At 46.8% G+C, this 24,984-nt stretch overlaps 1 protein-coding gene across 4 annotated transcripts in view; it reads right to left on the bottom strand.

Moving 5' to 3' along the window:
* LOC115096400 (tyrosine-protein kinase ZAP-70) overlaps positions 1-24,984 on the bottom strand; it is a 132,491-nt gene that overhangs the window by 5,881 nt on the left and 101,626 nt on the right. For 3 of the 4 annotated variants that reach the window (XM_029610942.1, XM_029610939.1, XM_029610938.1), the window contains one exon: positions 14,149-14,261. In XM_029610942.1, the coding sequence (XP_029466802.1) occupies positions 14,149-14,261 (113 nt within the window). Of the gene's footprint in view, positions 1-14,144; positions 14,262-24,984 lie in introns of those variants that run through there. The other variant, XM_029610943.1, reaches the window with a different exon arrangement.

Raw genomic sequence — 24,984 nt, 5'->3', positions numbered from 1 at the left:
GGGCCATCAATATGCATTTGCATGTTGCAGGCGCTATTAGGTTTGGGGGGGAGGGGGGTTGGACGCTCGTTTTCGGCCCCTTACTGAATAAGGGGTAATGCTAGTGCGTCAAAAACGCGCATCCAATTGTGGGTTAACAGTGCGCTCCGCCGGAGAGCACTGTACTATATCAGCCCGTAACTAGGAAGTTAGGTGGCCATTTCCTGTAGGCTCCCTCATACCAGCTAAATTGAGCCACTTAATTTCACTACTCCAAAAAAAACCAACAAAATAAAAACAAGTAGCTCTGGAAGCATTCCTAGAGCAGGGGGTGAAATTTTAGCTGACTAGCATTGATTTTCAGCAGTAGCCAGCTAAATTTAGACACTTAATTCCCAGGGCCAAATAGTATTCCTAAATCTTAGAAGCTATGTTTAGGAACCTGTCTATAGATAGGAGATTTAAGAGGTCATTTAAAAAGGACTTGCATGCATGGAACTGAGTTTTACACATGTAAATGCATCTTACTCCTGTAAGTGGACTTTTGAAAATTTGTTACAACCTGTGGCATTGAATTGTCCATAGGTTACACATGTGTAAGGACACTTCACACATGTAAACAGCTACGATAGTATGTTACATTTACACATGTAACTCCTTTTAAAATGACCTCCTAAGTTAGCCTCCCAACTTGGGAGCCTAACTAAAGACAACGGGATAATTTTAGGTAAGCTTTCAACCACATGCTAGCCACCTATTTGGCCACTGAGCTGCTTCACTGAAAATCCACCCCTAAGTCTCCACTGAGCACAAGATACTGCGTTACCAAAAAGAAAATCTGCGTGAGCTGCCCATGCAAATCCGCTATGACTCACTTTCTCGACTCTGTAGCCTACAGCATGCTAAAGAAAGCCCCACTCACTAGTGGCTACAATGTGCATTACCATCCTGACTGAGTTCCTTGCCAATACAAAGGAAATAATCATTTAAAAAAACCTGAAGAACTGCCCAGACTTCAGAGACCTCTCACAGTCTTCCGCACCTCAAAGGGATCACAGGCCATGCATCAACAGCACAATATTCCTTTGAGGTTTTCTGGGAAGCCCCTGGGGGCTCCCCTGGATGTGAGTCATGCAGTTACAACATTTGTAGGAAGGCAGAGTCCTTGCAGTAACTGCTGAGCACGTCAGACCTGATCTAGTCCATGCCCACATTCCTCACCAATTGTGCAAATGAGCTTGGAGACCACGCTCATACCAGGTTCAAATTCACAGGAAGTTACTGTAGAGCTTCTTGCAGTGAAAGATATCTCCTTTAATGTTTTTTTGTCTTCTGTAACATGCTATACTTGATAAAGGAGAGATGGCTGGCAATGGACATACGCAACTCGGGAAGCAGCTTCGCTCTTCATCAGGTGCATTTCATAGACTTGGCAACTAGGGATGTGAATCGTTTTTTGACGATTTAAAATATCGTCCGATATTTTTTAAATCGTTAGAGTGCGCGATACAATAGAAATTCCCCCGATTTATCATGAAAAATTGTTAATCGGGTTTGTGTCCACTAACGGGAGTTATTTGGGGGGAGTGCAGGAAAACCGGCATACCAAAACAACCCCTAAACCCACCCCGACCCTTTAAAACGAATCCCTTACCTTCCCCCACCCTCCCAAACCCCCCCAAAACATTTTAAAATCACCTGGTGGTCCAGTGGAAGCCCCGGGACCGATCGCCCGCCCTCAGGCCGTTGGCTGCCACTAATAAAAATGGCGCCAATGGCCCGATAAAAAAAAACCCACCCAACCCTTTAAACCTGACTCCTTAGCCTCCCCCACCCTCCCAAACCCCCACAAAATGTTTTAAAATCACCTGGTGGTCCAGTGGGGGTGCCGGGAGTGATCTCCCGCTCTCGGGCTGTCGGCTGCCATTAAAAAAAAATGGCGCCGATGGCCCTTTGCCCTTACCATGTGACAGAGTATCCGTGCCATTGGCCGGCCCCTGTCACATGGGATCGGATCGGGTGCAGCCGATAAACAAAAAACCAATCGGGCCGGACGATAAAAATTATAAGATTTGAATTGGAACTGGAACCGAACCGATTTCAATTCACATCTCTATTGGCAACCAAAGCTTTACATAGCAAACACTTAAAGTGACCTTTGGATTAACAACAGAGGAAAGAGTTAATTTATTCACTCTGAAGGTGTCTTTGCCTCGCTGATGGATTCCAGGAGTTCTGCAGAATGTGGCATTGTATTTTTTCACCAGGGCAAAAGGGCAAAATGTCAGCATAGAGAGAATGCATATAGTAGCCTCTCCCACCATGAAGCAGAAGACAAAAAAAATATTACAAGTCCTATAAGCTGAAGATATCCAACAATAAATGTTTCAGACAAGAAACCATAGAGGATAACTTTCAGACAAATGCGTGCGGTGGCATATATGATTGCAAGCAGATCTATGCAAATAGGCTGGGGCAGGCCTGGGGACATACGTGCGTCCCTGGGCTTGCGCGCGTCGCCGAGCCTATGCAAAATAGGCTCGGCGCGCGCAGGGGTAGGTTTCAAAGGGTTATGCGCGTAACCCTTTGAAAATCTACCCCTTAATGTTTTGGGTATTTGCCAGGTACTTGTGACCTGGATTGGCCACTGTTGAAAATAGGATACTGGGCTTGATGGACCCATGGTCCGACTTCGTATGGCAATTTCTTATGTTCCTATGTACCAATAAGTCCAGCAGTTCACCCAGTCCTTCTCCAGGTCCTCGAGACCCTCCCAATTCTTCAGCCTTCACTCCCCCCAGTTAACCAAGATCTCCCACCAGATCAATACTGCAATAAAGATTTAATTTCACTTACACTGGATAATTAGCAGATGTAAAAATATGCAAGTAAGTTGGTAAATGTGTGTGTGTGTCTTTTAAAATTGCAACGTATGCACGTACAGTGCCGGTGCACGTCCAACCACCCTGGGCAGTGATGTCATCACTGCATCATGTGATCCCTCTTTCTCTCTGTCTCTCTCCACCTGTACCTCCCCCCCCCCCCCCCCCCCCCCCCCCCCCACCATCTTTCACCGAACACATCTCCATAGCTCCATTCACCCCCATGATTGCTCCCAAATTTACGTTGCTACGTCTCACCTCTGGTCAACATGGTGAATGCCACCAGCTAAGCCACACGGCAGGATGCTGCTCCCCATCACGCTGAGAAGCCGCCAGCAGGACGCCATCAACAGCACACACCGCGCCTCCCCCTCTGCGCACTTGTGCACCATTGCTCAGGATTTAAAGGGACTGTGGAGGGAAAGTCCCCGTGGCCTCTAGAGACGACATTATCAGTACTGCCCTATGTAAGGGCAGTTCCCCAGAAGCAACTCGCCTTCAGCAACAGGTCCAGCTACTCTCTAGTTTGTACATGTTGCTTCTCACCATTGCAGTCTTCATCCAGCTTGTCTTCAGTCTTTGTTCCAGCCGTTCTATCTTCCATTGCCAGCTTGTCTCAGCCCTCGCCTCCCTGCCTGAACCTATCTCTCCCTTTTCCTCTCCTTCGGACAGATATCCGGTTCTGACACCAGCCTGGACTTCAGATATGCCTGACCTCTGCCTGCCTCTCACCACTGCCTGGATTCTGGATAAGCCTGACCACCGCCTGCCTATGGACCTTCTCTTCTGCCATCAGCAGAGACCCCACCTAAGTCCTGCCGGCCCCTGCAAGCAAAGGGGAGTGTGGGCTGGTATGGGTGGTGAAGGTCCTGACTGGTCTCTGCTTCACCTGGGTCCGCCTGCCGACGGTGAAAACCTGCAGGGTTCTTTCCTGCAGGCAGTGTCAATCTTGCCTTGGCTCAAGGGTCCACAGACACAACAGAATATTGTGCTGCTGATGCGTGGCCTGTGGTCCCTTTTGAGATGCTGGAGAGGTCTTTGAAGTCTGGAGAGTTTCTCAGGCTTTTTTTTTTTTTTTTTTTAATTTCCTTTGCATTGGCAAGGAACTCAGTCGGGATGGTAATGCACATTGTAGCCACTAGTGAGAAAGGTTTTCTTTAGCATGCTCTAGGCTACAGAGTTGAGAAAGTGAGTCATAGTGGATTTGCATGGGCAGCTCACGCAGGTTTTCTTTTTGGTAACGCAGTCCCTTATGCTCAGTGGAGACTTAGGAGTGGATTTTCAGTAAAGCCACTCAGTGGTCATATAGCTGGCTAATTTGTGGTTGAAACTTACCTAAAACTATCTAGTTGTCTTTAGTCAGGCTCCCAAGTTAGGAGGCTAGCTTGGAGATACATGTGTAAATGTATATTTTATGGGCAAAATAATATATAACTTGCTCACGTAAAAGCCTGATTCACACATGGAAGTCAATATATTTTAAAACATGCGTGCATGATTGAAATCACCAGTCCTTCAGTTCATCAGGATGCTCCTGAACTCCCCCCAGTTCCCCCCAGACCTCCCAGCCAGACAGTAGACAACAGATAAGTCTGCTATCAAATGCATGAGATAATTAGCAGGTGTAAAACTGCATGAATAAGTTGCCAAATTTACTCTTGTAAATCTCTTATAAAATAGGAACTTAGGTGTGTTCCTTGTAGCCCCACCCTGCCCTGGAATGCCTTTAGACCACCCCCTTTTTGAGAATGTAAATATACATGCAAAACTGAAAATACACACATTTTTGATGTTTATAAAATAGCATATATGCTAGTAAAAGCTACTTACTTGTATATATGCTAGTTTTATGCATGCGACTCCTTTGAAAATTCACACAACAGTCTCTAACTCCTCTAGTATGGATGGCCATGCCTTACTTACATCTATGCATCCAATCAATTTACATCTAGTTTTATGCATGCAACTCCTTTGAAAATTCACACAACAGTCTCTAACTCCTCTAGTATGATTGGCCATGCCTTACTTACATCTATGCATCCAATCAATGGATGCTTGCAACTCCATTTTATTCTGGGCTTAACTCATCTAAATTTGTGGCTTTGAAAAATTTGTGCAGAAAAGATAATTTCTTGACATTAGTGGCTAAATATATTCCCATCCTATATTGAAAAATCGTAGCTCAGGGGTGTACCACAGGAAAACTGAGTTAAGCTCATGATAGATGGCGTTTCAGCTGGCCACCATGTTGACATTATCAGCTTGAATATAATATGCATGTGCCTCATTACTCCTTGTATGATATTCCAGGTCACTCTCCCAACTGTTATGATTTGTGGGTATGTGGGCCCTTGGCCTGAGATGCAAGTTGCTACTACCTGTGGGAAGGACCCCCACAGGTCTGCACCGTTGGGAGGCGAGGTCAGAGACAGCGGAGAGCTCTGGAAATAGAGAGGAAATAGAGAGATCCCGCGGCACCAGAAGAGGACCCCTGTGAGAGTAGACTGGAGGCAATACCTGGGCAGGGACCCCAAGGGAAGGAATGCCAGACGGACCGCAGAGCGGGGGGCGTGAGGCTTGGCCAGTCAGGAGGTACTCCGGAGGGCAACCCCGAAGGGAGGAGTTGCACAGTATAGGATGATGATGTAACACCATAGGCCAACCCACAGGACAAGGAAGCCCGAGCTGAGCCTCTAGTGATGACATAGTACCGCCCCAAGGAGCGGGGAAGTGTAAGTAGTATCAATATCGTTCATAGGCGCAACCCCAGGAGCAGGGAAGCGCGCAAGTCCCAGGGAACCCGGAGAGTGCTCCGGCAATCACTGTAATACGAAGGCACGGTCCCCAGAGGTGGGAGGCGTGGTCAATCCTGTTCAGGATGTGGGCGCAACCCCAAGGAGTGGGGAAATCCCTTAGTAGAACTCATGGATAGTTGAGGTGTCCCAGAGCCAGCCCGAGGAGCGGGGTAGGCAAAGAGAGCGTGCACTGGCCCCCAAGGTGTGGGTACCAGACAGGGTTCAAGTCCAAGGCACGAAGCATAGTCTCAGGAACACGAAGCAGTAGTCTAAGACATACAGAACTTGTTGCCAAGTCGGCTAGCTGAGGGCAAAGATGGAGTTTAAATACACTGGTCTGTTGATGTCATCAACCAGAGACGCCCCCGAGGTTCCCGCTGAGGAGACTTGAAAGGAGGGCCCGGTGGTGCGTGTACACGTGCCTAGGAGGGCCCAAAGTCAAGGAAGATGGTGGCAGCATCCAGGCCGCCATGAGGAGTCCCGGGGAACGCGGCGGTGAAAGCTGGCCCGATCCGTGAGCAGGCCGGGGAGGGCAGGAGAAGCAGTGCAGGAAGTAATTACACGCGGTCGCAGCCATCTGCGACTGATGATCATAAACAGTACCCCCCCCTCTTTAGGATCCTCCCTGGGGGTTTGGGTTTCTGAGGGTGCTTGGCATGGAACAGTCGAATGAGATCCTTGTCCAGGATATTGGCCATGGGCTTCCAGCTGTTTTCTTCAGGCCCAAAGCCCTCCCACGACAGGAGGTACTCCCATCTCCTGCCATTTTCCTGATGTTCAAGACATCTCGGACTTGATAGGTGACATCAGCCTTGGAGGATAGCGATATGGGATCCGGTGGTTTTCTTCGAAAATCCAGAGAGAATCAGAGGCTTCAGCAGGGAAACATGAACGCATTGTGAATTTTGAGTGAGGATGGCAACTGAAAGTCTGTAGGTAACAGGACGCAGGGCGGCATAATACAGGAAAGGTTAAAGGCAGTTTGAGGCGATTGAATTTAGTGCTAAGCCACACTTTATCTCCAGGGTGGAAACTGGGGTGCTGAGCGATGGTGAGCATTGAAGGCCCTTTTTGATCTCTGGGCAGTGCGCTCGAGCAGCTGTGGGCATAACGCCACAGTTGGGTGTAATTCTTGAGCAATCGCCTGCACTGCTGGAGAGGCCATGGGCAGCGGGAGAGGAAGCGGTGGTAAAGGTTGGCACCCATAAACCAACTGGAAAGGAGACAAACCAGTGGACGTGGATGCATGAGAATTCAATGCAAACTCCGTCCAAGGCAGAAGGTTGGCCCAGTCATCCTGCCTCTGATTCACGTAGGCTTGAAGGAATTGTTTCAGAGACCTATTGGTCCTCTCAGTTTGGCTGTTGGCTTGAGGGTGGTAGGCCGAAGGTGAAGTCTAAGGAAATATCCAACTACTTGCAAAGAGATTTCCCAGAAACGTGCAGTAAATTGAACACCGCAGTCAGACGAGAATATGTTTGGGGAGACCGTGGAGATGGAAACACATGCCGAAAAAAACAGTTTGGCCAGCTGGGGGCGCTGTTGGAAGGCCAGGTAAAGCCACAAAAGTGCGCAATCTTAGACAGTGATCCATATGGTGTTCTTCCCACAGGAGACGGGCAGGTCCACTATAAAATCAGTGGCGATATGGGTCCAAAGTTCGCTCAGAACAGGGAGTGGCTGCAAGAGCCCCCAGGGCTTCCCAGCTGAGGCTTATGACGAGCGCATGTAGGACGGGATTTTGACGTAGGCTTGGGTGTCCTTTCGAATAGTGTGGCCACCAATAGTAGCGTAGAAGAGTGGAAAGAGTCCTGGCCTGATCTGGGTGTCCGGAGGTCAGTCATGGGCCCACTGCAGCACCTTCTGTCATAGCGGGCGAGGAACCACAGTTTTTCCAGGAGGCATTGGACAGGTGGCAGACAGAATGACCTTAGCGGGATCTATGATGTGCCGCAGTGAATCAGGTACATCCTCAGTGACGAATGACCACGAGAGGGCATCAGCGTGACCATTTTTATTGTCAGGACGGTAACGCAATTTGAAATTGAATCATGTGAAGAAGAGGGACCAGCGGACCTGGTGGTGGTTTAGATGCTGGCCTCTTGCAGACGCTCCAAATTTTTATGATCCGTGTATACGGTAATCTGGTGCTGTGCCCCTTCAAGCCAGGGTCACCATTCCTCAAATGCCAACTTGATGGCCAGCAGTTCTTTGTCCCCGATGTTGTAATTGTGTACCGCTGGTGAAAATCATCGAGAAAAGAAAGAACAGGGGTGCAGAGTATGAATAATGGAGTACTGACTCAATACGGCTCCAACGCCGACGTCGGAAGCATCAACCTCAACCACAAACGGGCGCGTAGGATCCAGATGACAGACAGGGTTCCTTAAGGAAGGTGGCCTTGAGATCCTGAAAAGCCATCATAGCTTTGGATGTCCATTGAGAGGGATTGGGCCCCCTTACGAGTCATGGCTGTGAGTGGTGCAGTCAGAGTGGAGTAATGGTGGATAAAAGACCGATAGTAATTGGCGAAGCCAAGGAATCTCTGGAGGGCCTTAAGGCCTGTAGGTTGAGGCCAGTCACGGATGCTCTTCAGTTTTTGAGGGTCCATACGAAACCCCTAGCTAGATACCACATAGCCCAGGAAAGGGATGGTCTCCTGATCGAACGAACACTTTTCAAGTTTGGCGAATAGCTGATTCTCCCGCAGCCGCTGTAGAACTTGAGAAACATCCTGATGATGACTTTCGAGGTCTTGTGAAAAACTAGTATATCATCAAGAGATACGATTACGCACTGGTATTGCATATCTCTGAAAACCTTGTTCATCAAGTTCTGAAATACCGTGGGAGCATTACACAACCCAAACGGCATTACGAGGTATTCGAAGTGTCCATAGCGGGTGTTAAAGGCGGTTTTCCACTCATCGTCCTTGCGGATTAGGACGAAGTTATAGACCCCGCGTAGGTCTAACTTTGAGAAGATCTTAGCTCCTTGAAGCCTGTCGAAGAGCTCCGAGATAAGCAGCAGCGGGTAGTGATCCTTGAGGGTTATTTCATTTAAACCACGGTAGCCGATGCAGGGGCGCAGGGAGCCATCTTCTTTCCCTACGAAGAAGAACCCTGCACCTGCAGGGGACTTGGAGGGCTGAATGAATCCCTTGGCCAGGTTTTCTCGAATGTATTCTGACATGTATTCTTCCCTATCTGTGAGAGAGGGTAGATTCTGCCCCGTGGGGGTTCTGAATTAGGTAGTGAGTTGATCACGCAGTCATATGAGCGATGTGGAGGTAATGTATCCATGGCCTTCTTAGAGAACACATCAGAGAAGCATGCATATTGTGGCAGAAGGCCGGAAATAGTAGTTGTGGTTACCATACAGGGCAATGGTAAAACAAATTCCAGGCAATTCTTGTGACAAGCAGGGCCCCAACGAGAGAGCTGTAAGGTGGCCCAGTCGAAGTGTGGGGTGTGCTGTTGCAGCCAAGGTAGTCCCAGTACTACGGGGTGGATGGCCTTGTCTATCATGTGGAATGAGATGGTCTCCACATGCAAGGTTCCGGTGCATAGTTGGATGGGAACTATAATGTGGGTAACTTCACCAGGAAGAGGTTCTCCATGAATCGAGGACAGAAGTAGGGGTACCGGAGACTGGATAGTAGGGATCCGTAGATGTTCCGTGAGCTGCTTTAGAATGAAGTTCCCACTGGCCCCGGAGTCCACCAGTGCCAAAGTGTGGAACTCTTGATTGTCCATCTTTATTGATATGGGAACAGTCAGTGGAGGAGATGGCGAGGTTAGGCCTAGGAGAAATCCTCCATCAGAACTTAGGCCCGAACGTTTCCCTGCCAGACCGGACATGAGGCAATAGCTTGGCCCGGCTGGCCGCAGTACAGGCAGAAGCCAGACTGCTGTCGATGACGACATTCTTTTAGTGAAAGTCTACTTCTACTTATCTGCATGGGTTCCTCCGCCGCTGGATTCAGCAGTGGGTTCGGACTAGGAGAAGATGAGCGCCTGACTCAGGATGGTCCTGGTGCAGCCTTCCGGGATGCTCTGGACTCCAGAGAGCGTTCTTGTAGTCGACGGTGGATGCGCCCAGCAAGGTCAATCAGAGAGTCCAAGGAAGAGGGCAATTCATGGGCTGCCAGCTCATCCTTAATCCGAGGACTCAGCCCTTCAAGAAATATGGAATGTAAGCAGTTGGTGTCCCAATGTAATTCCGATGCAAGGGTGTGGAATTCAATGACATAGTCCATTAAAGGGGAGAGCCTTGCTGAAGATGCAGAAGGGATGAACCGGACACAGCTCGTCAACCAGGGTCTTCAAAGACGGATCGAAATAGGGCCAAGAACCCTGGGAGGTCCTGGAGGACCAGGTCTGCTCACTCCCAGAGAGGTGATGCCCAGGCCAATGGCTTACCATCCAAAAGGGCCGGGATGTATGTTGTCTGTTTGCTTTTTAAAACTGCTGCCAGATACTGAGCCTCCAGAACTTCCCTTCTTCATCTTCCTAGGTCATAGGTACCCAAATGGACCATGACAGCTGGCTCTTCCACTCTCTAAAATCCTATCTAGGCAATGCACAAGGTCTGCTGTCTTCACATCAGGCAGGCATATTACTATATTATCAGCCACCCAGCTATATTCCTAATTGTTGAATCACCACCACCAACAGAAGTCCTGTTCCAACCCTATGCCTCTTTGGTGCGAGATATCTCATTAGGAGATAACATCTCCTGGTGAGAAGGTCTTGGCAACAGGATCACTTCCTGCCACTAACAGGTGATGCTTTCTTTCCTGGTGACTTTGCCAGGAGAACTTTGCACACATATATCCTTTCCCCAACAGGAAGATCATCATACATGTGGCACTGAAAGCAAAAGACTTGGTAGCCCCTCCTGCTGTTGGACTGCCTATTTCATTTCCCAGAAATATTCACATACTTGCTCTCCTCTCAGAATTACTCACAGCAGATATTCACTGTCAACTGTTCTTCGGCCAGAGTCCATTCAAGGGACGCCATTTTGGCAACACAGGCAGTGGAGTCATCTTCCAGCACAGAAATGCTTCCCTCAGCCTGCTCAATATGGCGACTCAACTCGGGAAGTGTGTTTTTCACCTCCAACAATTGCGATGAGATACCAGAAAGTTTATCCTCTAAAGCCGCAACCACAACTGCTTTGATCTTCCCCAGCACCGTGTCATTGATAGTAGTTTCCAATGTTCAATATGCCAGTTATAGTTTCTGTATTACGTTGTTATAACTGTAAACTGGAGTGAAGGACTGCTCCAAACTTCGGTATATAAAAACACACAAATAAATAAATAAATAAAATAGTTGCTTCTGCTGAGGCCTGTGAAGCTGCCATCTTAGCATCAGTCCCACGGGTCTTTTCTTTATCTTTTTTGGTTCCATTAATGGGTATTCCCGATGAAGATCTCTGCATATAAGGCCCAATCAACATATGCCCTAGCAATTCTGAAGTAGTCCTCTCCCAGAAACTTCCTTAGAATAGCAGATTATTTGTGATTCTAGGAACGGAACACCTGGAGCTTAGTGGAAAGCTTCCTCTTCAGCTTACCACATTACGTGCCCCTCTGTATATGTTTTTAATTATTGGATATTCCATTATTCAGTTCTTTTGAAATATTTATTATTTTTGTTATTATGACTTTACTATAATGACTGATGTTTTATATTTATTGATTTTATTGTTTGATTTATGAGGAATGACAGAATTTCTGTTTTTTCATAGCTGCACTGCATACAAAATCTGGCTTCTAGCAGTTTCCGGTTCAGTTTTAATCTGCACATTTCTATTTATACTTTATGGGGCTGATATTCAGCCGTGGAGTGGCTAGTTAAGTTAGCCATATATAGCTATCCGGCTAACTTACGAGCCGATACAGTAAAAATCGCGGGAGAGCGGGCGCTCGCCCACTCTCCTGGCACGCGCACAGGCCACTCTCCTGTGCACGCGATTCAGTAAGTTAATTTATTTAAATTAGGGCCCGCGGTAAAAAGAGGCACTAGCGTATCCCTAGCGCCTCTTTTTTGACAGGAGCAGCGGCTGTCAGCAAGTTTGACAGCTGATGCTCAGTTTTGCCGGCGTCGGTTCTCAAACCCGCTGACAGCCACAGGTTCGGAAACCGGACGCTGGCAAAATTGAGCGTCCGGTTTTCAACCCGCGAGCCCATTTAAAATTTTTTTTTTATTTTTAACTTTTTTTTAACTTTTGAACCTCCGACTTATTATCGCCATGATAGTAAGTCGGAGGGTACACAGAAAAGCAGTTTTTACTGCTTTTCTGTGCACTTCCTCAGCGCCTGCAGAAATTAACGCCTACCTTTGGGTAGGCGCTAATTTCTTAAAGTAAAATGTGCGGCTTGGCTGCACATTTTACTTACTGTATCGCGCGGGAATGAATAAGGGGTAAAGCTAACGCGTCTAAAACGCGCGTCCAAATGCTGGTTAACAGGGCGCTCCACCGGAGCGCACTGTACTGTATCGGCCTGTTAATGGGGATATTCAGTGGCATAGCTGTACCGCTGAATATCCTCAGCTATCTTAAACTTAGTCGGATAAGTACATTTGGTCAATTTTTGGACAGCCCTATGGTGTGACCAGAGTTAGCCGCATAACCTATACGGCTAACTCTGCCCTGCCCGGAAATGCCTCCCACTCGCCCCAGAACGCCCCCAACTTATGTAGCTAAATTGTAGCCGCATAAATCATTATGCAACTAGAATTTAGCCATATACGACTTGGAATATAGCTGGGAAGACATTTAGACAGATAACTTTTTAATTATCTGTCTAAATGGCTTTTGAATATCTACCAATCTGTATTCTGCATGTAAGACTGAGGTGAAATATTTAGCTAGCATGGAGTTTCTATGTAGGGATCTATAACAGCCTGGCTTGTACTGTTTTCTTGATAGGAGGTGCATTGATGTTTTAAGGCCTGGTGTAATATTTGTAGTTTTGCTTTTTTATTGGTCAGCTGGTTGCTGTTTGAGTGCTAGCAGTTAGTGCTGTTTTAGCATGGGAGGTTTACTATACTGTAATTCGTAGCTTTCTGCCGGCCAAGCCCATACAGCACGTGTTACAATAGGCCTAATACCATGTGGGTTCCCAAGTGACTTTTTTTTTTGCAGGGTTTTCGGGTTGGCACCACAGCAGTGCAGATAAATATACATGTTGTTGTAAGGGATATTTTTACCGCAGAAGATTCTACTTTGAACGTCCTTTTTTTATGTAAAATCTGTTATTATAAATGTATAATTTTTAATTGTGTGTGGGGAGAGTGAGAACCCCAGGTGGTGAGTACAAGGATATAAGTTTCTCTTTGGGTGCCTAATAGCCTTCCACTGACTCTGTGGGAAAGCAGGATTCTATCGGGAGCTCTACTGCTCCAGGTCAGTGACTCTCTCCAGTCTCAGCTGCAACAGGGATGCATGCAACTCTCAACCAGGGCCTAATTTTTTTTTAAGCCCCAGAGAATGCCGATAGCACGGATCAATAATTGTCCCCCCCCCCCCCCTCCCCAACAGCAGACAGGCAGAGCAGGACTGGAGAACTATAAAAGCAGCAGACGCTGTGTTACACACCGGCAATGGGAATGAGCTAGAATTGGGGGCAAGAGCGGCTGGAGAAGTGGAGGCAGTGCCTGGGCAGTGTTAGTGAGGCTTTTGTCTGAGGAACTAATGAGTCTCTTGGAAAGTGGGAATGGGAAAAGGAGGGGTCTGTTGCATGCTGGGGAAGGTTTGGTAGTAAGCAAGAACTTTATATAATGATGTGGCAATGCTGAGGAGGCAAGCAGAGCACATGAGCAGCAGCAACGTAACAGAATGTATGTGTGTGTGTGTCTATATCTGAGCCACTGGCTGGCCATTTGGTTGCCTCGTTGCTTGGCAGGTGGCTCAAGAGCTGATTGGTTGGCAAAAAACTCTAAAACTAGACCAGGAATTCAGGATATTATATATGTGAGAGATTTAACCAAATATGGGATGGAATGTGGGACCTGTTCCACATTCCACTAGGTCACATGATGTACGTCTTAAGGCTCAGCTTGACTTGCTTTCGGGAGCCGTCAGAGCACACACTACAGGGAAAGTGCACAAGCGAGTGAGACAGATGCACCCTGTGGGCTGGGCTGTTTTTGAAAAAATCCCCCAGGCTGATTTTCTTTCCTGCAGTCCACCACTGCTTTTATCTCCTCTCACCCGAGTGCCTGCTCACCATCAGAAGGTGGAGGGGGTTCCTCCTACTTTGCCCACCACTGCGCCATACTGAATTTTCAGGCACATTAATTTCGGGATCTCTGTTTACTTTCAGAAATAAGGTGATCTGAGTAGCTGACTCCCAAAACCTGTCGTTATTTTGCCTTGAAAGCCTGGCATCTTATTGATAACTGGCTGTGAGAAAACATGCCCACGTTTATTTGGGTGGACGGAGTCTTTGAATGACCCATACATCTCAGATTCCTTACTTGTATGTCCAGCAGTCCCTCATGAGCCTGTACATCTCCTCAGGACAATCCGCCGGGCACTCCATCCTCTTCTGTTGCTCAATGAAAGTCAGCACTTCCGGCCCTTTCATTTTCTATGAGAAGAAAACACAAAACATTAGAAAGTGAAATGCAGTCTGCCCCTCGAAGGACCTCGTGAACTCTGACCAAAGGCATGTCATGTGTATATATGTAATATAAATGTAATATACTGGGGTTGTATACCACACTCCCGGAAGCCATGTGACTCACTGTGGGTGGGTGGGTGTTTTTCTCGTGTGGAGGTATGGGTTTTTATCTTTTGCTATATTTGGGTTGTTTGCTTGTTTTGTTTGATCAGTGAGATTCACTGGGGTAGCAGGTCTGCCAGTTTAGGAGTGGGATTTTTGGGAGTCGTATTTTGGATATTGGTTTATAAGTAAGCTGGGGGGATCCTGGCGATTGGGAGGTTAGGAGGGATAGAAGAGGGGCTCAGGGTGTTGCAGAATATAATATGCAGGTTTGTGACACTCTGGAGAATATTACTATATGATGGTAGATAAGTTTGTAAAGGTCAAATAAGCTGAGGAATGTGAAAGACCATAATCATTTGATTAAGAGGAAGAATGTAGTGCATGACCTTTATCATCTGAAAATAGTGATTGCATTTCTATAAGAGACACATTGGCCAGAATTAGCAGATAATTATGCGCTAAAAGCCAAGTGGATTACAAATTCCTATTCTGAAAAAGAGAGGTGTTACTATCTTACAGGCTGCGATTGGACGCGCGTTTGACCCGCTGGCTTTAACCCTTATTCAGTAAGGAGTAATAGCTCATCGAAAACGCGTCCAGCCCCTCCGAACCTAATAGCGTCCAGTTGTTACAAAATGCATCTGCAAGGATTCTCACAAAGTCCAACAAAAGGGACCATATAACTCCGATTCTAAAGAAGCTTCACTGGCTCCCAGTCAAATCCAGAATCCTCTACAAACTATTAACCATCATCCACAAAGCCATTCACCACAACCCACCACTGGACCTCAGAATTCCTCTTCAACTTCACACCTCTTCCCGCCCGCTAAGATTAGCACAGAGAGGTAAGTACGCTGAAGGCACCTCCTATCAAAACATCCTTAAGAAAAAGATCACCCTCCACCGCGGGCCCCAAGCAGTGGAATTCTCTCCCACCTGAGCTCAGGCTGGAACTTTGCACAATCACGTTCACAAAAAGACTCAAGACTTTGCAATTCAGCAAAGCTTTCCCATAATTTCAAGCTGCTTCACAGCTTCCACAAACTGTCCCTACTCAGGGCCCACTCTCATGTTCATTCAACCTTATTATCTTCTCCTTCTCCTCCTCCTTTAGTCAACTTCCCCTTTGGATTGAATCCCCTCAAGGCCACCTCTTTCTACCTGCACACTTTGTTTCTTTCCTAGTTATGTTTATTCCAAGTTATTCTCCTCCTTGTTCTTTGTAAGACATATTATTAATGTCATTATTTATGCCTGTTAGAATGTAAACCGGAGTGATAAGTAACTCTGTTACCTAAACCTCGGTATAAAAAAGTTATAAATAAATAAGCATGTAGGGTAAAGTAATATTCACTTTACCCTCCATTGCCTCAGGTACAAAAACTTAGATTGTGAGCCCTCTGGGGATAGAGAAATACCTACAGTACCTGAATGTAAACCGGTGTGATATCTCAATTGAGATGAATGTCGGTATATAAAAATAAATAAATAAATAAATAAAGCATGCAAATGCATGTTGATGGCCCTATTAGTCATTCCCGTGCGATTCAGTAAGTAAAATGTGCAGCCAAGCCGCACATTTTACTTTAAGAAATTAGCGCCTACCCAAAGGTAGGTGTTAATTTCGCCGGTGCTGGGGAAGTGCACAGAAAAGCAGTAAAAACTGCTGTTCTGTGCACCTTCCAAATTAATATCATGGCGATATTAAGTCGGAGGTCCCAAAAGTTAAAAAAAGTAAAAAAAATAAATAAATAAATTTGAACTAGGCCGGCGACTGGTGGGTTGAAAACCAGATGCTCAATTTTGCCGGCGTCCGGTTTCCGAACCCATGGCTGTCAGCGGGTTTGAGAACCGACGCCGGCAAAATTGAGCATCGCCTGTCAAACCCGCTAACAGCCACCGCTACTGTCCGAAAAGAGGCACCGTATCGCGCGCACAGGAGAGTGGGCGCTCGCCCGCTCTCCCACAATTTTTATTGTATTGGTTCGTTAATTGGAAAAGATGTTAATTTTTAGTATGAGAAAATTAGTTAGGGACCCTGACAGGAGATTTATTCTCCTGAAGGGAGAGTTAAATAAGTTGCTAATAACACTGGTTACTAAATACACTGCATATGATTCCACTGGCTGGTCATAGTCCATGTAGTCTGCCCAGCAAGTTTCTTATGGTAATAACTGCCGCTCTGTGCAGGTTGCCCCCAAGCTGTGTATTACAGGTAGTAATATTCACAGTCAAAACCAAGCAGCTGTCAAACCCATAACAAAATTACTGCTTGCAACATTTTTACAGAGTGAGCGGCCTCCCTGATAATTCAGACAATGCTGCCTGAACGTGCTTTGCTTTTGGACTTGGCCGTAGAAGCAATTCTGTGCTTTTTTCCTAATGGCTTTGAATCAGTACATCGGACCGTAAAAGTTGGGGGCCCAGCATTAGCTGTCATCTAAATCCAAATTCCTTTTTCTCTCCCCCTGGCCATTGAAGCGGAGAGCAATGTTGCAGTTGCATCAGAAGAATTGAGGCTAATTGGTTAAGGGGTAACCGCTCCATGCGAGTTAGTTACCCCCATGCACCTTTTTCTTCATTTTCAACTCTAGCCTTTAGGGATCCACAGTGCTTATACCCTGACTTTTTAAATTCATTTACTGTTTTTGTCCTCACCAACTCTTCCAGAAGGGCATTCCATGCATCCACCACCCTCTCTGTGAAGAAATATTTCCTTATGTTGGTTTTGAGTCATCCCCACTGGAGTGTCATTTCATGACTCCTAGTTCTACTGTTTCCTTTCCAACATAATGGATTTGCTTTATGTAGAAGGCAAAGGGGCTCTGATGATGGGGGGATTACACTGCAATATTAGAATGAGGCCTGGGAAAGAATGTTGGCAGGATGATTGGCTGGTTAAGATAGAAACATAGAAATGACGGCAGAAGAAGACCAAATGGCCCATCTAGTCTGCCCAGCAAGTTTTGCACTTTTTTTTTCTCATACTTATCTGTTACTCTTGGCTCTTAGTAACCTTTTGATTCTATTTCCCTTCCACCCCCACCATTAATGTAGAGAGCAGTGTTGGAACTGCCTCTAAGTGAAATATCTAGCTTAATTAGTTAGGGGTAGTAACCGCCGCAATAAGCAAGCTATACCCATGCTTATTTGTTTACCCAGACTAAATAATTCAGACCTTGTTGGTTGTTGTCTGTATATAGATCTACTTTTCTTCATTCTCCCTGCCGTTGAAGCAGAGAGCTATGCTGGATATGCATTGAAAGTGAAGTACCAGGCTTATTTGGTTTGGGGTAGTAACCGCCGTAACAAGCAAGCTACTCCCTGCTTTTTTTGTGAATGTAAATCTTTTTCCACGTTTCCTCTTGATGGAAGTCTGACACCACCTTAGGCAGGAATTTAAGATGCATATGCAAAACCACCCTATCGTGAAAAAAATCTAGTATAAGGTGGAAAAGTCACTAAGGCTTGGAGCTCACTGCGCTGCGTGCTGAAGTGATTGCCACTAAAAATACAACCTTCCAGATTTATTTATTTAAAGCTTTTCTATACCGGCATTCATGATACAATCATATCATGCCGGTTTACAGGTAACGGGGTGTAATAACCTTAAGCAAATAAGTGGAAAGGAACAAAAAGTTACAATAAAACAGGGTAGTTGGAACTGGAGAAGGAATGAAACAAGAGTAGGAGTAACTTACAGTAATTTTACAGTAAAAAACTATTTACATAGTGCTGAAAGGTCTCTTAATAGTTTTCTTAATAGTTGTTGTTGTGGAGAGTCAGTTAGAATCGGGAAAGGCTTGTTTAAATAGCCAAGTTTTAAGCCAGATCAGGTACTTCAGGTCATAGGAGCACAGTGGCTCAAAAGGAGCTTTCATCAACTGAGCTAACACCATGTTGAGTCCCAAAACACAGCGGGAGGCCTTTGGGGAGGCTTCAACTGAAGCAGACACCACATGAATCAAACAACTATAGGCTGCACAGAGATGGGCTTATCCTCTACACCATGGTGATATGCGCCAATTGCACTCAGATGAACCCTTACAGAATTAGTTTTGAGACCAGCTTTGGAAAGGTATAGAAGGTAGTCAAGCAGTTTTTGTGTTGAGCAGGTAAAGGGGTCTAGGGCAAGCTCTGAGAGAGCGATGGAAACTCACAATTGTCTGTATCTGTGATAGCTTCCAGGCAGTAGAGAATCTTCAGAGTGTTCAGGAACAGGGGCCCTCGAGGAGTGAGTACCGGTTCCTATCAGCAATCTGAAATAAAGAAAAGAGAGCGAGGCCCCCGAAAAGCAGGTACCCCTGGTAGGTCCGAGGAGGAAGAGTAGCTTGGACGAATCCTTGCTAACTCAATTCGTTAGCAAATACTAAGACCTTTTATATTGGAAGCGGATGACGTCAGTTCAGGGGGACGCCCCTGAGGTTCGTGCCCTTGCTGGTACATATTTCGGAGCACGCGCCCTACGTCATCAGGAACATGGCTGATCCACAGAGTCGTGCCGCTCCGGGGATGCCGGAGGAAGACGGCAAGAAGATGCTGTGGCAGCAAACCGTCATTCAGGCCCAGAGGGAGTCGCCACAGTGGTAAGGAGGGTGGAGTGAGGGCGTCGAGCAGCGGCGGATGCAACAGCCGCTATGCAGGAGCTCCCTGAAACACCTTTCTCACAAGAGTATCCATATCCCTGAGATCCCTCTCCTGGGGCACTGAGGAGTGGGTCCAAGTACATTTGGCCTTCTTCAGAATGGATTTGACCACAACAGATTATTGCGCTAGGTGGCTCTTTTCAAATCTGGGAGCAACTTGGATGAGGTAGACCGTGTCCGCCTTCTTGTTAATGGGAGCCAACTTCAGGGTTTTCCCACATCCTCATCGGCAGCTCATAAAGATCTTGTGCACTGGGACTGCCATGATCTATTAGGAGGCTCCACATACTGAAGAATATTCAGCATCTTGTGCCGGGTATCCTCCTCAGTTTGTAAAATAAATGGGTTAGCCTCCGCCATCAGCTGTACAAAACTTGCTAAGGAGAGGTTTTCTTGTGGAGACTTCCTTCTGCCAGCGGGAAGAGAAAGGTTGGAGGGGAGACGATTCAATGCCTCATCTTCCAAAGCCTTGAGGAGTTTCCCTCTGTTGCGAGCGCGGAGGTGCAGTCTCTTGCTGAAGAGAGAGTGTGAGCCCTTGCGCCATGCCACAGCTCAGGGAGGAGCCCCAAGACACACACCTTGGGAGGGGAGAGTGTTCAGGCATGGGCTGGAGCAGGAACAAGGCTGGACCAGGATCAAGACTTGGGACATCGAGGAAATGGAACTAGGCATGCTCAGACCTTCACTGGACCTGCACACACCAGTGAGACCCAGCAACGCAATGTTGGTCTCAAGAGTAGCCTTCTGGCCACTCGGTAGCCCTTCCGGACCTACCGCTTGGGAACGACAAGTGCTTGAGGCCAGACGGAGGCTGAGGGCAGGAACAAGATGAGACATGGAACTCAGGAACTTGGAAGACTCAGACAAGATTTCAGGAAAATTGGAAGACTCGGACAAGGTTTCATGGAACTTGGAAGACTCTGAAAAGGATCCAGGATACTTGGAAGACTCAGGAGAGGATTCAGATTCAGGCACTAGTACTAGGTGAGTACTGCACCACAGCACACCCTACACAGACACCCATGGCTGGTCACGGACCACGCCAAATGAGAAGTAGACTCTAGGCGAGAAAGTGAAGACTTGGAACCGGAAACATATCAAAGATTCAGGAGAAGCCTGCATTGAGGCATGCCCTACACAGCCGCCCATGGCTGGTCATGGACCACGCTGAAGCGAAGCAGGTTCTGGCTTGAGCCCATTTCCGGAGTCCCTGCAGCCACCAAAATGATGGAGCTGATGGCCCCACCAACATTGATGGCTCGATGCCTCGATGCCAATAGATTGGTCATCCGGTGCCCGAAGAGAAAGTTCTTTTTTACTCAACGCACAATTAAACTCTGGAATTGTTGCCAGAGAATGTGGTTTGTGCAGTTAGTATAGCTGTGTTTAAAAAAGGATTGGATAAGTTCTTGGAGGAGAAGTCCATTACCTGCTATTAAGTTCACTTAGAGAGTAGCCACTGCCATTAGCAATGGTTACATGGAATAGACTTAGTTTTTGGGTACTTGCCAGGTTCTTCTGGCCTGGATTGGCCACTGTTGGAAACAGGATGCTGGGCTTGATGGACCCTTGGTCTGACCCAGTATGGCATTTTCTTATGTTCTTATGTTCTCCAAACAGGCCCAGTGTCCTTTGAGGGTCATTTCTGCACATTTGCAGCAACCCCAGACATCATGCGATGTCCCCAAGCAGTGGACACAACTATTATGAGGATCCATGATACAATCCTCCCGCCCTGGGGACATCGCTGGAACCCCGATGACATGGTGTCACGAATCAAAAGGGATGCAAGATTATAACTGATGGTGGCAGCCCTGAACAGCAGGCAGGCACAGAGTGCACTGCCAACCCGGGGATCGATAACGAAATGAAAGTTACATCAAAACATCAAAAAACCTACCTAGGGTAGTAGAGGGGAGAACTGAGGGACCCTCTATTGACCCACATGATCCCCAAAGCAACTTGAGGTGAAAATACTTTAGGAAAAGCTTTAGAAATCCTTGAAAACAAGTTAAAAATGAGACTCACTTCACCACAAAACACATGTTATAAAATGGCCGCGTCCTTTGGCGCATACATGTGTACATGTGCGCCCGCATGCCGGTATCAAAGTTACCATCCCTATGTGTAATATAAATGTTTACATTGTGATTTTTTTTTCCATTTGGGTTGTATAGTTCTGTTGCATTTCATGTTTGAGCCAAGGGAGGAAGGGCATGGGGAAAGCAGGTTGTATGGTTTGGATTGAGTTTTAGGAAGTTAGGATTTGCCTTGGTGGCTGTAACGTGTTTAGAGAATGGTTGGTTGTTTGATTAAGGTGATAAGGTATGATTTTGCTGTAAAACAAACATCTTGTACCATGGATGGTAACTCAATTGTATCCCTTTTATTTTGATTAATAAAAAGTTCTTTAAAAAAATAAAATAAATAAATATATGCGGATAAATTAACACACACAAGTTCTGCCCTGCAGAGAGCAGGGGTGCGTTTCTGCGTGTACAATCAGATTATTTTCAAAGCATTGGTGCATGCACTTTCCGGTAATTTTCAAATTATGTGCACAGACGCACCCCCTGCTCTTTGCAGCATGTAACTCATGGTTATTAATTTACACACACACACACACTTTTTAAAATCCAAAGTATGCACAGAAACCCAAACCTGCCCCAGTTCCGGTGCTTCCATTAGGCTGGCGGCTGCCAGAAATTTGGAGGCAGCAAAATCCCAGCAGCACAAGGCCCAGAGGAGAAATCCAATACTGCCAAAGAGGGGAGCGCTGTGCTGGAGCTGGGGTAAGCTGGAGGTGGGGGGGTGCATGACCGAAAGTTCACCTAGGGTGCCTAATATTCCTGCACCAGCCCCGGGAATGCCTTTTTTTTTAGCTACCTATGTTGTTACAAGATTACTCCGCCATATGTCTGATCTATTCTTGGATCTTCCGCCCGTGATGGAGCTCTGTTTTCTTTATGGAAATCAACACATGACGTTGTTTTTCTGTTTTTGTGTCATATTCAGTCCTGTTTATCGTGTTCTTTTTCTTTCATTTAAACGTTTTCCCTTTTTGTAAAACCAAATAAAGATTTTAAAAATAAATCACTTTCGTATACATGCAGCTAATGTAGAGAGAAACCAGCACCTGAAATCCAGGATGCATTTCTGTAAGTGATGTCAGAACCCAATACAGTTAGGATATCAAATTATTGATGACATCAGTTAAAAAATATATATATATCCTGAGCTTTGTAGACTATTTACTATCTGCAGTAACCACATGAACATCTAAATTATTTTTTTATATATCTGTTAAAAAACAACAATAAAACCTAAGCTGGAAGCCACAGCGTGACCACACACAAGCACAGCCGGAGGTCTCACGTTTAGGGAGCAACTTTTATCACCATGGGGACCCTTACTGATGGGCACTGTGGTTTGTTTTAGCGGGGACTGAACTAGGAGTAGGTCACAGTTTCACCAGACCTCCAAATTCCAGAGCCAGTCCTCTTGCATGTAAAATAAACCCACCCATGGTACCTGTTTTGGGGAAGGTTATTTGTGGTGGCCACCTCAGGGGAAACACAGCTAGCCCAGGAAGTGCTGGGCACAGTTTCCAGCTATTAGAAACTAAGTTTATTTTTGGCCTGTCCTGCATGAACCTTCACTTTTGGTGTGTAGCCAGCCAGGCCCTTCCTATGTCTAAAGACAGTGAGAGCAAGTGGCCCACTCTTGCCCTCCTAGTGTGCTCTGAGCTTTTTTTATTAAGAATACCAACTTGGAGCATGTGACTCTGATCCTCTAGGAACAGATGCAGCAGTGAGGATTAATGTTGTCACATCCAAGGAGGAAGGCACTGACGAAGGAGTGCTGCCATTACACAAGGACATTTACCCTCTATCCTGACTTCTGTGTCCTGGCACCTGTGTCCCCTTCCTCCTAGATCATGGCAGGGAGAGAGAGCCACTGGGCAAGCAGAAGGCTAGACTTGTTGAACCACTGGTAGTCTTTCAGTCTACCTGTGGAACTATAAACATTAATATCAATCTACCTAACTGCTGCTGGATAGTAATAATTCCATTCTTCCAAATCCTTTGGAAGCATGCTGTTGTGCCCGTCGGTCGCAGACGGCCGCGACCTTTGCTGCTCACCTCATTTTTGCCCAGTAGCTCCGATTCTGGCCAAGATGGCCACCTCTGCCTCTGCACGCCAACCTCCCTGGCGTTCTCGGGACGGCGAGGGCGATCCCGGTCGCCATCATGAATATGGTGTGACCTAGGGCATGCGCGCGTGCACCTGCCTCCTTCCTATGAACATTATGGCAGGAAGCTCGGGGGCATCCCCTCCGCATGACTTCACTGCCTGCGTGTATTTAAACCTACCGGACTTTCCTACCTACGAGTTAGCAAGGATTCCATCTTGCTTAATTCCTTTACTCTGAGATGCTTCGCATCACTGTTCCTGAGTTCCTGACTGAGTGCCTCAGGTACCTGCTCCTCGGGGGGCCTTGCTGCACTCAGGGCTATCCGCTCCTCATAGCGCCTCTTCAGCCTGTCTCACCTTCACCAGCTAAGTGAGTTTCTCCTGCATCAGGACTCTGCTGCTGCTGCTGGTACTACGAATTCTCTACTGCATCATGAGTACAAGACCTACTCTTCATCACCACATCTGTCTTGCTGTGTGGATCCTCGGGTTACCCTGCTCTGCGGACCACTACCGGATCCACGCTGTACTGTGCCAGTTGCCAACACCTATCTCTGGCCTACCCCACGCAGAGGACCACTACTGGAGCTACAGCGCACAAGGTATACTAGAAGCAAGTACTTTCCGGGTTACCCCTCTCTGCGGACCACTACCGGATTCACGCTGTCTTGTACCAGTTACTCATATCTGCCTCCGGCCTAACCCGTGCTGCAGACCACTACCAGAGTTACTACTCACAAGGCCTATCGAGAAGCAAGGATTCCCCTGGTTACCCCGCTCTGCGGACCACTACCAGAGAATCCATCCCAGGTCTTCTATTTCCAGGACTGAGTTACAAACCCGCTCCTCGGGTTTCTCTTTGCTGTATAATAAATATTCTCTGACTCCTTTGTCCATCACTGCTGAGACCCCGCCTGTCTTGGAGAGTCCCCACAGGGTTCCTCCCTGTGGGTGGAGTCTGCTCTCTCCATGACCCAAGGGCCCACAAACCAAGTTAAAACATAACAGATTGCTAACTCCATGGACCTGGCTCAGCTCTCAGCCTTACAGACCATTCCTGGCCTGGCCCAATGGATTTTGGAGCAACAAAGAACTTTGGAGTCGTTGACTACCGCCTTTAATCAGCTGAATACCAGACTGAATGCTTCTCCTATTCCTGATTAGAGTGCATCATCCCTGGTGGTTATCGGGCATACTACAGTTCCTTTGCCTGCCCCTACTCAATTCTGAGGAGACTCCCTGTTGTGTAGGGGTTTTCTAAATTAGTGCTGTATGCACTTCTCCTTACAACCGCTGTACTTCCCTACAGCAATTATCAAGACGACATATATCTTGTCCTTGTTGGATGGGAAAGCCCTGGCTTGGGCTTCACCATTATGGGAGCACAATGATCCAGTCCTGAATGACTTGCCTGGCTTTCTGACGCTCTTCAAATCTGTATTTGATGACCCTGCACACCAGTCTGTAGCTGTTCAACACTCCTACACCTCCAACAAGGGAATAAGCCACTCCCGGATTATGTTATCGAATTTAAGACTCTGTCTTCTGAACGCCTATGGGATTTGGGTTGTTTAAGAGCTATCTTCTTAGAAGGCCTCAACTCCTGTATAAAAGATGAACTTGCTGCAAGGGAGTTGCCTGACACTCTAAGTTCTTTTATGGACCTTGCTGGAAGGATTGACCACCGTATCCGAGAGCGATCTGCTGAGGTAAAGCCTCCCAAGAAACACTCATCCAAAGGTAAT

This window comes from Rhinatrema bivittatum, chromosome 8, assembly GCF_901001135.1.
Source record: "Rhinatrema bivittatum chromosome 8, aRhiBiv1.1, whole genome shotgun sequence".
Classification (NCBI taxonomy): domain Eukaryota; kingdom Metazoa; phylum Chordata; class Amphibia; order Gymnophiona; family Rhinatrematidae; genus Rhinatrema; species Rhinatrema bivittatum.
Note: the sequence above shows the minus strand (reverse complement) of the source record. Positions and strands in the feature narration are given on the sequence as shown.